Source organism: Pinus tabuliformis, chromosome 5_1 (assembly GCF_031772625.1).
Source record: "Pinus tabuliformis cultivar Carrire ecotype Pingquan chromosome 5_1, CPIR1, whole genome shotgun sequence".
Taxonomy (NCBI): Eukaryota; Viridiplantae; Streptophyta; class Pinopsida; order Pinales; family Pinaceae; genus Pinus; species Pinus tabuliformis.
The window spans coordinates 643,005,184-643,019,600 of record NC_142305.1 but is presented as its reverse complement, the minus strand read 5'-3'; the positions used below and the strand labels follow the sequence as shown (position 1 = coordinate 643,019,600).

The following is a 14,417-nucleotide window of genomic DNA, read 5'->3' as shown; positions in this document are numbered from 1 at the left end:
CCTATCACTGTGTTGCACCATGCTGCACCATCATACCATGTCCATCATCACTGTGCTGCACCATGCTGCACCATCACCATGTCCATCATCATTGTGCTGCACCATGCTGCACTATGCATCACTGTGCTGCACCACTGTCACTGTGCACTATGCTGCACCATCACCATATCCATCATCACTGCGTGCACCATGCTGCACTATGCATCACTGTCACTGTGCACTATGCTGCACCATCACCATGTCCATCATCACTACGCTGCACCATGCTGCGCTATGCATCACTGTGCTGCACCACTGTCACTGTGCACTATGCTGCACCATCACCATGTCCATCATCACTGCGTTGCACCATGTTGCACTATGCATCACTGTGTTGCACCACTGTCACTGTGCACTATGCTGCACCATCACCATGTCCATCATCACTGTGTTGCACCATGCTGCACTATGCATCACTGGGTTGCACCACTGTCACTGTGCACTATGCTGCACTATGCATCATTGTGCTGCACCACTGTCACTGTGCACTATGCTGCACCATCACCTTGTCCATCATCACTGTGCTGCACCATTCTGCGCTATGCATTACTGTGATGCACCACTGTCACTGTGCACTATGCTGCACCATCACCATGTCCATCATCACTGTGATGCACTATGCTACACTATGCATCACTGTTTCAGAGATTACCACTGATGTAACCTTCATTGAGATCATGATCTTCAACTCCAAGATCATATCTTGTGCCTGTGCCTTACTATAGAGAGATGATGTATTGTATCAAGGCTAAGGTTGTTACTATTCCTGGAAGTACATCAAGATTGTATCATACTAGATTCAAATGACTGTCTGTCTCCATTCATAGGTATGCTTAGGATCTCTTGTACATCTCCGAAACCTATTACACCTTTAGAGTTATGGCAAGGCTGTAATACATATACATATACATAGCTGCTATTCACTGTCTAGTCTTCACCATGATCAACGTATGTCATGCCTGCTACTAGATCATTGTCATACTGAGATAGATATGTCGAGAATATCAACCTGTTACTGCATCCTTACACATGGTCATCACTACACCTAAACCCAAGACATTGGTGCAGTCAATACCCTTTTGCGGCTCTCTGTTTTTAGGACAGCGTATAGACTTCTTTTGGACAACGTTTAACATAAGGATGACAGCGTATAGTTTAGGCATCCCTTCCATGACAACGTATAGGACTTAGTCTCATTTCATGACAACATATAGGATTTAGGTTCCATAACAATGTATAGGAATTAGGCTCATTTCATGACAGCGTATAGGATTCTATATTAGGACATCGTAGATGCTTAGGGCACTCATTCTATGGCAACGTATTCTCTTAGTGACTCTTCCTTCCACTAAGACCCAAATGAGTGGAGAGGAAGAGATCACAAGAGAAAATGTTTGCAACTCAAATGACTAACAAGCCACCTCCTTTTATACTAAAACGTTGAACACAAGTGGGGGCAATTTGGTTGCTGGCCGATCTTGACGAATTGTCCCATAACACAAATAAATTCATATCTCCATGAATACTTATTGAAATCGGATGATCTTTAGATCAATCTTACACCTCTCGATGAGAGGAATCCAAGAAAAATATCAGCTGCCATGAATAAGAAGACCCACATGGAATTTGGTCCTAGTTGCCAATTTTAACATTGATGAAATGGCATATTTGCACAAAAATGAGGCTTGGGATCTGGTGGAGTTGCCGGTTGGAAGGAAACCCATTGGTAACAAATGGGTGTTTAAGAAGAAGACGAATGCAGAAGGAAAGGTGGAGAAATACAAAGATCGGTTGGTAGCAAAAAGTGCTTCCTAGGTGTCAGGAATTGATTTTGGTGATATTTTTTTTCCTGTTGCCAAAGTAGCTTCTATTAGATTACTTTTATCTGTTGTTGCTGCTTTTGATTTTGAGGTAGAACAGATGGATGTGAAGACAACATTTTTTCACGGGGATCTGGAAGAAGAGATCTACATGAAGCAACCTGAAGGCATTGCGATGAAGGGTAAGAAAGAACTGGTATGCAAGTTAAAAAAGTCTTTGTATGGGTTAAAACAATCACCAAGGATGTGGTATTAGAAATTTGATACATTTATATGGTACTTGGCTTCACGAGAAGCAAAGCAGATCACTGTGTGTATTTTAAATTAATTGGAGATTGTGTTATTTATCTGTTTTGTATGTGGATGATATGTTGTTGGTTGGAAACGACAAAGAAATTATCTAGGATTTGAAGACCCAATTGTCCTCCAAATTCGACATGAAAGTTCTTGGTGCTGCAAACTATATTTTGGGCATGGAAATTAAACGAGATCGGGCAAAGAGGAAGCTCTGGTTAAACCAGAGGAAATATGTCGAGAAAAAACTGCAGAGGTTTAATATGCAGGATAGTAAACCGGTGAAGGTTCCTATTCCTGGAGGTGTAAAGTTATCTGTTAAATAGTGTCCTAAGACATACGAAGAGGAAGTGGACATTTCCGTGTTCCATATGCAAGTGCAGTCGGTAGCTTGATGTATGCAATGGTTTGTACTAGATTATGATTTTCAGGTATTTGCGTGGCACTAGTGATTTTCAGGTATTTGCGTGGCACTAGTGATTATGATTTGTGCTACCAAGGAAGACTAGGATTGGACAAAGTTTTGGACATCTATGGCTTTGTTGATGTAGACTGGGCTGGAGATCTGGATCAGAGAAGATGTACAAGTGGGTATGTGTTTAACCTATTTGGAGGTGCAGTCAGTTGGATGAGTAAGAGACAGTTTGTAGTGGCACTTTCAACTATAGAGGCAGAATACATGGCAGCCACTCATGCAAGCAAGGAAGCAGTTTGGTTGCAGAGATTGTGTTCAAGTATGGGGTTAGTACAACGAGCTATAAGGATAGACTATGACAGTTAAAGTGCAATTTTCTTGGTAAAGAACCCTACGTATCATTCAAAGACAATGCACATTAATGTTCAATATCACTTTGTGAGGGATATGGTTGAGGACAAAAAGGTGTTGCTGGTAAATGTGGACACTTTGAAGAATACTACAGATGCATTGACAAAGTCTGTGAGTACTGAGAAGTTCTCTTGGTGTAGAGAAATAATGGGCGTTGTAGCGTTGTTTCAATGACTAAGCTCTCTGGTAGCCCCCTGTGGAAAGAAAACAACAAGTGGGAGAATGTTGGATTGTGTTATATTCTTTCCACGACTATGCCATGCAGTGGCGCGGTAGCCCACCTGCACGGGGTCCGAGGCAGGGCCTCGACAAATTTTTTTTAGACGCTATATTAGGTGGGTGGACCTACCTGAGGTTTTGTGCATGGATTTCACACATGGTTTTGGGCATGATGGTTTTCTGTCCATGGTATTTTGTAGATCCGGTCAAGGGAACTACGATTATGTTCTAATCCAGGGTTAATGGATTGGGGTTTATGGATGCTTCGACATATAATGGGCATTGTAGCGTTGGGTCAATGACTAAGCTCTCTGGTGGCCCCCTATGGAAAGAAAACAACAAGTGGGAGAATGTTGGGTTGTGTTATATTCTTTCCACGACTACGCCATGCACGGGGCGTTGTTGGGGGGTCACAGGGAGGTGTGCAGTGGCGCGGTAGCCCACCTGCACGGGGTTCAGGGTAGCGCCTCTTGGATGCTATATTAGGTGAGTGGACCTACCTGAGGTTTTGTGCACGGATTTCACACATGGTTTTGGGCATGATGGTTTTCTGTCCATGGTATTTTGTAGATCCGGTCAAGGGAATTACGGTTATGTTCTAATCCAGGGTTAATAGATTGGGGTTTATGGATGCTTCAACATATATATATATATATATATATATATATATATATATATATATATATATATATATATATATATATATTGTAACATTGAAAGGAACATAATGAAAAATCAATCTGGTAGTCCCGGTTTTGGGATCCAGAGGAAAATCTCTGTGTATATCTGTTTTATGTTTTATGCTCTCGCCATTGTTTATTTTCTATTTTTAGAATTTGTATGCAGGTAGTTTCTGTACGGGATTAAAACCTACATTTGGTTTGGTTTTGGTTTATTGATGGTTGTTGCCATATTGGGAGTTGAATTACCAACCTTTTCAAATTCAAGGAGAAGATTAGTTCTAATAGGTGATGGAGTTTGTTCTCCCCTTCTTGCAACAACCCTAGTTAAAGGAGGAATGTTGTCACCTTCAAGCAAACTAGGGGATTGGACAATGAATGGAGTCGCCAGAGGAATATTTGAAATGTTGTCAATGAATCAATTCCTCAATGATTCACAAGGGAGGTAGACCTGCTTCCTCCTCGACAACGATGCCAAAAATGTTACCGCTCAATCTAGCAGGGGTCTTAGGCGGGTTTCCAAATGGGCAACTACTAGACTAAGTGGCAATAATAGGACAAAGACCCACTGTCACCTCAGTCAATGCCCCTTGCTCTTTACAAACTTTCACTGATGGGAGAAGTCCCGGTATGAGGGAAGTCACTATGAAAGGTATATCAAAGATGGAAAGGTAGTGATTTCAAAAGCCCATTCACAAGAGAGGCTCAAATGATAGATCTTTCTTGCTAAGGAAGCAAGGTGTAAAGCTTTGCAAGAAAGGCTTAGAAAGAATCCTAGACCCGTATAGGGAGACCAAACCCCAAGATGAAAACCCACCTGTAATCATGTTTAAAATCCAATGTGTCTCCTCACCTTCTAGTACAACAAATCATTAGTGTAATTGAGTAAACAAGCTTACAATTCATGGAACCAGGTGGACAATTCATAGTGGGTGCCCTTTCATAATGGGCTTTAGAGTGTTCAAATGTCTCCAAGTTCAAAGATGAGGTTAATCAAGGACCTTATTAGGTGGTTTCAACCTCCAAGGGAGTGACATGTTGTTGGTGCATCTCTCAAGTGGTAGGTGTCATGTGATATAAAGATGGAACAAAGTGGGGCATCAAGGGAAGTCTCCAAGCCACATGCCATAGTACAAGGGTACCTAAGATCAAGGAAGCCCACACTCGGGTGTATGAATGTAGGAGGGAGCAATTGTGGTACATGAGTTACTTAGACCTTTGTTTTTCCACCCTTCTTCATATGCCTTTTGCCTTTTATTGATTTCTCTTTTATAATTGCTCAAGGCTCCAAGGAATGAGAGCGTAATGTGTAAGATATAACAGCGATTACCCGCTTAAGATTGGGTAGTTTATTACCCACCAGGGATTGGGACAATCATGGGTTCCTTAATGATACAAGGGGCTCATGTAGGGGCCCTAGGAACTAGGGTGATGACCATAACGATAGGGGGTAGAGCTCATGCTGGCTTTTGCCCATGTGCTAAATTTGTATGTCTCAGCCATCTTTTGCATTTTATGGTACATTTCTTGTTGAGAGTGGCCAAATTATGCTTTTTACTTCTTTTTAGCCATATCAACCTCGGGGGCATCGTTTCACGCCCGCCCCAAAGTGTGGACAAGGGGGAGGGGGAGGCTAACTCCTTGTGGACCCAATGGATAAATGTGGACTTGGATGGGAAATGTGTGGAAAGGGGTTATCATGAGTGGAGGGAAGTGATGTATGTGGTGTCAAGAAGCGGGACCACACAACCAAAGTATTGATTAACCATGTAGTCTCACTCCTAAAGGTAGTAGCCAGTAACGGATATCCCATGGGACTGGGATACAAGGTTGACCACCAAATTGGACAAGGAGACGAGAGTACAAACCAAGCCCATTCTTTCCGCCGAATCCCCCTACTAATCCATGTTTAGAAGTGTTCGTGATAAGTAAGCAAAGATACCCAACTACATAATGAAAAGCCATACTTTTGGGGTTGGAAGGCCCACATTTTAACATACAATCATAACAGATGGGCGAGGGTCCATAATGGCCAGCTCAGGTGGCAGAGATGGTGGCATATCGAGCTATCTGGTGGGTACAAAGGGTTGCTGGTTGCCAGTTGTGGCCCATCTAGGAGAAGAATTTCTCCTATGGGTGTCACCCACAGGTGGTGGGTAACAAGGCCCATGTCTGGCAAGACCTTGGGTGACAATTTGTATTATGTCTCCTTCATTGATGATTACTCTTGCAAAACATGGATTTAAATTCCAAAATGCAAGGATCAAGTATTTTAAGAGTTTCGTGAATTTAAAGCACAAGCTGAGAATGCTACAGGAAGAAGGATCAAGACTTTAAGGTCTTACAATGGAGGAGAATATGTATCCAAGGAATTGATTGCTTTCTGCAAGGATGTTGGAATCAAGAGGGAGTTGATAGTTCCCCACTATCCTCAACAAAATGGAACTGCGGAATGAAAGAATAGAACTATTATGGAAGCTACCAAGGCCATGCTTCACGATCAAAAGTTGCTTATGTTTCTTTGGGGAGAAGTTGCAAGAATGATTGCTTATGTTCAAAATAGATGGCCACATCAGATTTTGGACTGCAAGACTGCTGAAGAAGTCTTCTCAGGTGAGAGACCAAATGTTGAGCATTTAAGAATCTTTGGTTGTCCTATTTATGTTCATGTGCCCAAGGAGAAAAGGACGAAGTTTGAACCTTCTAGAAAGAAAGGAATGTTTGTTGGCTACAGTGAAAACTCTAAGGCCTTTAGGTTATGTGTTCCAAGACAATGTTTTATTGAAACATGCAAGGATGTTATATTTGATAAGGATGCTCCTTTCTGGAAGTCCAAGGTTTCACACTTGGACTATGATGATGAGATATAGGTGGCTCCAGAGAATGTGGAATCAAAGTTTAAAGAACTTGAACCGATGGATCAAGACCCTCATGAAGAATCCGATGATCATGAACTTGTTGTATCTCCAAGAGCCACTGTAGCTGAAACTAGAAAGAGACCTATTTGGCTTGAAAGAACATTGAAGGAAGTTGAAGGACATGCTGCACCTCATGGGACCTTCAGGGAAAGTAAGACGCTGAAGAAGTACTCGGGTTATGCAACAATGATGTGCAAGATCATTGAGCCCGAACCATCCACATATGAGGAAGCGACTGAGCATCAAGTTTGGAAAGATGCCATGATCGAAGAGTATCAATCTATGATGAAGAACGATGTTTGGGAAATCATGCCTAGACCTGAAGGGAAGTCCGTTGTATCTTCAAAATGGATCTACAAAATCAAGCATGCAGATGATGAAAGTGTCAAAAGTACAAGGCAAGATGTGTGGCCCGAGGATTCTCCCAGAAAGAGGGAGAGGATTTTGAGGACATGTTTGCTCCCATTGTTAGGTATGCTTCTATAAGATCTATCATTGCTGTTGCTTCTATTGCAGGTTGGAAATTACATCAAATGGATGTCAAGACTGTTTTTCCAAATGGGATCATTGAAGAGGAAGTCTATATTGAGCAGCCTCAAGGGTTTGAGGTCCATGATAGAGAAACACATGTTTGCAAATTGAAGAAAGCCCTGTATGGGCTAAAGTAGGCTCCTCGTGCATGGTACTCTCGTATTGATGGCTATCTATTGAGTCTTGTTTTCAAGAGGAGCGATGCTGATTCGAATTGGTACTTCAAAATTTTTGAAGGCGAGCCCTTGATGTTGCTGCTGTATGTTGATGATTTGTTTTTGACATGGGCTGAAGTTCTGATTGTCCAGTGTAAGAGGGAATTGACTTCTGAATTCGAAATGAAGGACCTTGGTCTCATGCATTACTATTTGGGTTTGGAAATTTGGCAAAATCCTGATGGAATCTTTGTTGGCCAAGGCAAGTACACTATTACGATCCTTCAAAGATTTGGCATGATGGATTGCAAGTCCATGGACACTCCTATGGTGACGAATTTGAAGAAGATCTGGGATTGTGACTCTGATTTGATTGATCCCTCTATATATTGCAAATTGATTGGCTTGTTGAACTATCTTGTGAACACTGGATTTGATATTTGTTATGCTGTGAACACCTTGAGCCAATTTTTGGTTGAGCCCCTACATGTGCACTGTGTTGCAACAAAACATATATTGAGATATTTGCACGACACCATTGAATATGTTCTGAGATATGCTTCTAATGGAGAATGGCAACAAAACATATATTGAGATATTTGCCCGACACCATTGAATATGTTCTGAGATATGCTTCTAATGGAGAATGGCAATTGCATGGTTTCACTGATGTTGATTGGGCTGGAAGCTCTGATGATAGGAAGAGCACCTCTGGATTTTGTTTTAGCTTAGGCTCTGCTATGGTTTCGTGGTCTAGTAGAAAGCAAACTTCTGTTGCTCTGACTACGCGTGAAGCTGAGTATATAGTTGCATGTTTAGCCTGTTGTGAAGCTATGTGGCTTCGAAAATGTATTGTGATAATCTAAGTTGTGTGAAGCTTTTTGAGAACCCGGTGTTCCATGATAGGTCGAATTACATTGAGATCAAGTATCATTACATCCATAATATTGTCTGGAGGGGAGCTGTGAGGCTCGAGTATGTTCCTATTGCTAAGAAGGTTGCTGATGTGTTGACAAAGCCATTGTCCTGGATGAAGTTTGCTTATTTTAGAGAACAACTTGGAGTTGTTGAGCCCATCCCTGAGAGAGGGAGCACTGATTGTACAACATCATATGATTGACAATCTTCCTTACGCTGTGTGTCAAGAGACCTATGGATTGGTTGGGAAGATTGTCACTCCCTTAGGTCAGTTGATCGAGAGGCTAGTGAGTCTGGTAAGGAGCCTGGTTTTGAAGCACTGAGTTTGTGATTTCTCCCTTAGGTTGTGTGCTGAGAGACCTATGGATTAGTTAGGGAGATTGATCTCGAGTTCTCTCCCCTGGGCTGTGCGCTGAGAGACCTTGTTTATGGTTGGGGAGATGTACTTTGATTGGTTTGGTCTCATTGATTGATCCCACTTGTTGTGGCAGATGCTATGTATCTTTCCTTATGATGAGATTGATGATCTCTCCCTTAGGCTATGTGCCGAGCGATCTATGGATTGGTCAGGGAGATTGATGTTGACTGAGAGAGAGACTTGTACTTGTGATCTCTCTCTTAAGCTGGGGGCCGGGAGACCTATGGATTGGCTGGGGAGATTGATCCTGAGAGAGAATGAAAAGTACCTCCCTAGCTAAGAGGGAGTGTTGAAAATTTTGGTAGCTATGGTCGGTATTTTCATTGTACTTGTGATCTCTTCCTTAAGCTGGGGGTTGGGAGACCTATGGATTGGTAGGGGAGATTGATCTTGAGAGAGAATGAAAAGTACGTCCCTAGCTAGGAGGGAGTGTTGAAAAATTTGGTAGCTATGGTCAGTATTTTCATTGGCAAATTGATGGAGAAAGTTCAATTTTTAAAGTTGACCAAGTTGGCTTAAAAGTGATCAATTTTTGAAGTTGACCAAGTTGGCTTAAAAGTGATCAAGTTGGCCCCACATGTGGAAATGACACCTCCCAAGACACATAAATAAGACTTCATTGGAGCTCATTTGGACGCATTGCTCACACATCACATCTATTTGAAATAGCAAAAGACATCCACACGTGCAAAGGAGTCAAAGGAGGTACTTGTACTTGTGATCTCTCCCTTAAGTTGGGGGCCGGGAGACCCATGGATTGGTAGGGGAGATTGATCTTTGAGAGAGAATGAAAAGTACCTCCCTAGCTAAGAGGGAGTGTTGAAAAATTTGGTAGCTATGGTCGGTATTTTCATTGGTAAATTGATGGAGAAAGTTCAATTTTTGAAGTTTGATCAAGTTGGCTTAAAAGTGATCAAATCAGCCTAGAAGTGATCAAGTCGGCCCCATATGTGGAAATGGCACCTCCCAAGACATATAAATAAGACTTCATTGGAGCTCATTTGGACACATCACTCACACATCACATCGATTTGAAATAGCAAAAGACATCCACACGTGCAAGGGAGCCAAAGGAGGTTTTTGTTCTACGTTGACCAACATATATTCATTTGTTTGACTTGGGCTAGTTTGCTTTTGTTTGATCGAGATCTTGACTGTTGAATGAGGCCGAAAATTGCAGAGATATGTTGACCATTTTAACTGAAGTTTCACTGCTGTTTCTGGATCATTGACTTGGGTTGACTGCAGGTTTGACTGAGGTTTTGTTTGAGAATTTCAGAGGCTACTTTGACTATGGCTTTGACTGAATTTTAGCCTCCTATTCTGAGCTACCTTAGGCTGAAATTCGACCCTTTGTTGTAGACTATGATTTGTCCAGTGTTGACTTTTTCTCTCTTCGTTGACTAGAGTTGACTTGGATATATTGAGGTTAGATTTTGGAATCTTGTTTGAATATTCTAATGTACTATTGATGAACAAAATTTCTCTGATAAGGAAAGATTGGTTGGGTTTTCCCCTTGTGGGTTTTGCCCTAGCTGTGAGCCTAGTTTCTGGTGTCTCGTCTCTTGTTTTTACTATTCAATGTGATCTCTACTGCTCTATTGATGAAAGTGAATGGTTTAAATTTTTCATGTATAGCTTCTTAATGATTTGAATGCTAAAAGAGGGTTGATTGTATCATTAGAAATAGTTATCTATTTTGAAAATCTACACTAGTCTTGATTGCACTAGAAAATCAACAAGATGGATAATCCTATTAGGTGTTTCCAGCTCCCAAGGGGAAGTGACATGTCCTAAGTTAGCCCATCAATTCATAGGTGTGTGTGAGAATGGTGGTTGCGGAATGAAAAAGACTTTAGGGCAAGCTTCCATAGCCAAATGAATGGCTAATGGAGGTCCAACATCCTAAGTGTATAGATGTAAGGAGGAACCAACCAAGGAGGCATGAGTTACCCCTTTCCTTGACCCACTTTTTCCACCCCTCTGGTGCGCCTTTTACTTCTTTATAGTTTGCTTTGATTTGGGTGCATAACTCAGGAGCCCAAGCTTGCTTTTGAGTTATTTTCATTACCCCTTAAAGATGAGTCATTTTATTGCTCATTAGGGTTGGGACAATACAAGAATCCCTTTTATATATGAAGTATCATATGCTTGAGGAGTTGGGTGATGGCTAATGAGGGTAGTATAGCTCATGCTAGGGTTTTGCGCATGATCAAATGTCCTAGCCATCTTTTACATTTTATCTTTTTCTTTCATTGTGGCTTTCTCATGCTTGTATCTTTCTTTCAGTTGCATCAAGCTCCAGGGCAAAGATTTCTGGGCACAGACTCAAGGATGAGGATTGAAGGGTGTCAATCCCAATCACCAATGACCACCAATTGGAAGAATAGAGGTGAATAAGGGGAAAGATGGAAAGTGGTAAATATGGAATAATCATGGACACACTACTTTAATTAGAGCCTTCCTAGTAGTGCCCTTCCTAAAACCCTAAGGCCTCAGAGGAGGTCCCATTGGACTAGATTCAAAGACTAACCTCCCAAGTGAAGTGAGGAAACAAGAATACAGTCAAGGTCAGTCAATTATGTAGTTTGCGCCTTGATCCATATTAGTATGCCCATAACATTAAATGAAAAAACGTAATTGCAAAATTGTTAAAGTACCTGAATGATTTTCTTGCCTTCAAGAAAGATTCCTAGATAGGAGAGAGAAATCTGACCGGAGCAAGAAGTGGAGGATCCTGGCATCATGTTATGTGCTGTTAATATAGGGTTGTTGGGTGGCTGGCTGTTCACGGCGGAGACAAATTTTATTCTACAAGTTACCCACTTTTTGGTGGGTAACAAATCCCACTTTAAATGTGTTTGACCTGCTTAGGCTCCACACTTGTTAGTTTTTCCTCCTTTTTGTTCTATGGTGATTTATAGGACATTATTTTGAACTTATTTATGAACTTTTCACTTCTTTGTAGACTTTTTATTGTGCGTCATACTTATCAGTTTTTCCTCCCATTTGTTTAGTTGTGATGATCAAGACTTACTTTTGAATGCATTTCTGATCTTTTCATTCTTTGTAGGAAGTTTATTGTTTGTTTATTTGCTCTTGTTTTTCTGCCAAATTAGGCCTAGTTTGACAATTTTTAACTAAACTTGACATAAACTTCTTGTGCAGAAACCATTTCAGCGGTTGCTTCAGAAACAGCAAGGTGATAGATCCATGTGGGAATACCCATTTGCCATAGCTGGTGTAAACATAACATTCATGCTTATTCAAATGCTTGATCTTCGATCGGGTTTGTATTCTTTTTTGCTAATCACATTTTCTTCAAAGTAATGCTTGATTTGTTAAGTATGGAACTCTGCATCTGTTTTAAATTTTTTCCCGAGTCTAGCATTGATTTCATCTTTCTTATATAATGTACAATGTCTTTTTTGAGCCATTTTTAAAAAAATACCCCTTTATGCCCTGGAAATTATGCTTGTCATATGCTAATATGTGTCATCATGTGAACAACAAATGTTTGCATGGCAGCTTTTGATTTGGTAAATCCGAATTCATATGCAATCCTTCCGTTTTGAATTTGAGCAAAATTTTGGATTGCGTAGCCTAACAGATTGGCAATGTGTGCAGCAAAGCCTAGCACTATTGCAGGAGTTGTATTCTTGAAGATGCTAGCAGGTTTGTCTTCTTAAACATCTCCTTGAAATTGCTCAATGTATTTTATCTGTAGCAGAATTAGTGTATAATGGAATGTTGATGTAAGTGCTTTAGGTGTAGATAATTTATGATCTAACCCGAAGTTGAGATTGTGTTAATGTGAAGGTGTTCACTTGAGTGATTGGAAGCTTTGGAAGTTATGGATTTTGTGATTCTAAGGAAACTACCTGATTGCTTGAAGTTTGTTTACAGGAGATGAGTGGGCATTTGATTTACTTTACTGTGTTGCATTTGAAGTGATGGATGCACAATGGCTTGCAATGCGTGCTTCTTATATGGACTTCAATGTAACATAAGATCTCGTCTTCTGTTTTTCTCATTTAATTGTTGCAAACAAATTAATGGTGTCAGCCATTGTTTTGGTTTTATTTGCAATGCTATGAAGAATCTAGTATTGTTTTCTGATATCCGTGCTACTTGGTCTCCCAGGCTGTTTTAAAGTCCACTCGTGCTCAGCTAGAGAAAGAGTTTCTGATAGAGGAAATTTCACGTGTTGAAGACTTGCCATCCTATGGTTTGCTATATCAATAGAGAAACCTGGCTTCCAACTATTACAAAGTGTCGAGCTTGCCAGCGCTATTAAAATTTAACCTAGCCATCCCATTTTTCTAGCATGGGAAAATGAGGATTTACCATGAGAATCTCTCTAGAAAAATATGGCACTTCAAGGTGCGTGTGTGTAAATCTTCATCTGTTTTTGTCTTGTTCAAGATCCCTCAAATCCGTTACCCTAAAGAAAAAATATTCTCCTAGGATCTCTAGTTTTCAATCCTCTAGAGTTTCCCTCTGATGTGAATGATGGATCCTCCCTCTTTTGTTATAGTTGATAACCTTTCTGAATGAAGAATTCAGGCAACAGTGATCACATGAAAGCGTAAGATTGAATTGGCTACAACTATTCACACTATATTTTGTTGTGCAAGTGTGTGATAGTCTTTGCAAACATATTCTTGTTAGTATGTGCGACTGAATGAAAGGCTTGCTGGAAATGATATTGAGTTTGGGCATTTTATGTTTCATCCCGTTCAAGCTTGAGAAACACCTCTCTAAAGCTAGACTCAGAAATGAAGCATATTTAAATGTTGTGTCATTGTTGACTTATTATAGTCAAGAGAGAAACTAGTGGTCCTATTATTGGTTTGTCTAACCATTTTGGTTTGCTCAAAGCTGACGTTTCTTAATCATCTATCAACTCAATCCCCTTTTATTTGCTTATACTGTTCTAGTAAAGTTAAAATGCAATATACCTTCTTTCACTTGTGCCCACATTTGACCACATTTAGGTGTCAGTAATCGGAACACACATTTTATAAGATTAGTACTGTTAAAATGAAATCCAAGACAATTGGCATTGTCAACTGTAGGCCTTGGGAACCCTTGGAGGGTTTTGTACGTCATTGGCAACAAGAGCCTTGATTGCAATGCAAAGACAATAAAGTGCCTAGTTTTAACCAAACTGAACGACAAACCTTTTAGCTTCCTATTACTACACGGTAATGTGCTTACAGATGGGGGCCAAATTTGAAATTCCTCCAAGCATTGGAAACTAGAATTATCAGACAATGGAGGTAAGTCAGTTAGAACAGAAGTTAAACCTTTTTGTCTCAATCTTTGTTATGGTGTTTTAAAGGTCCTTTCTGTGCTAAATCAGTTAAATATAGGTAACCCATTGAAACTAAAAAAAGAAAAGAAAACATAAAAAGGAAATATTATTCTTTTCTTGTAAGAGTCTAGGGCAGGGAATGCAGTTCGAACCCTTATTCTAGCTGTTGGAATTATGTCTAAACCTAATTTAAAATCCAATTCTATATTATAAATACGGCTCTGCCTTGGATGTTACAAGGATTCAAGGAAATGCAGCTTCATTTCAAGAACAAAGTGAATT

General features: G+C 40.5%; 1 protein-coding gene across 1 annotated transcript in view; it reads left to right on the top strand.

Annotated features, from left to right (window-relative positions):
- Positions 1-13,718, top strand: part of LOC149166628 (uncharacterized) — a 193,789-nt gene extending 180,071 nt beyond the window's left edge. The window contains exons 6-9 of the mRNA XM_089432706.1: positions 11,987-12,107; positions 12,446-12,493; positions 12,725-12,819; positions 12,962-13,718. Coding sequence (XP_089288832.1) covers positions 11,987-12,107; positions 12,446-12,493; positions 12,725-12,819; positions 12,962-13,063 — 366 coding nt within the window. The 3' untranslated portion in view covers positions 13,064-13,718. The remainder of the gene's footprint in view (positions 1-11,986; positions 12,108-12,445; positions 12,494-12,724; positions 12,820-12,961) is intronic.
- Positions 13,719-14,417: the final 699 nt, after the last annotated feature.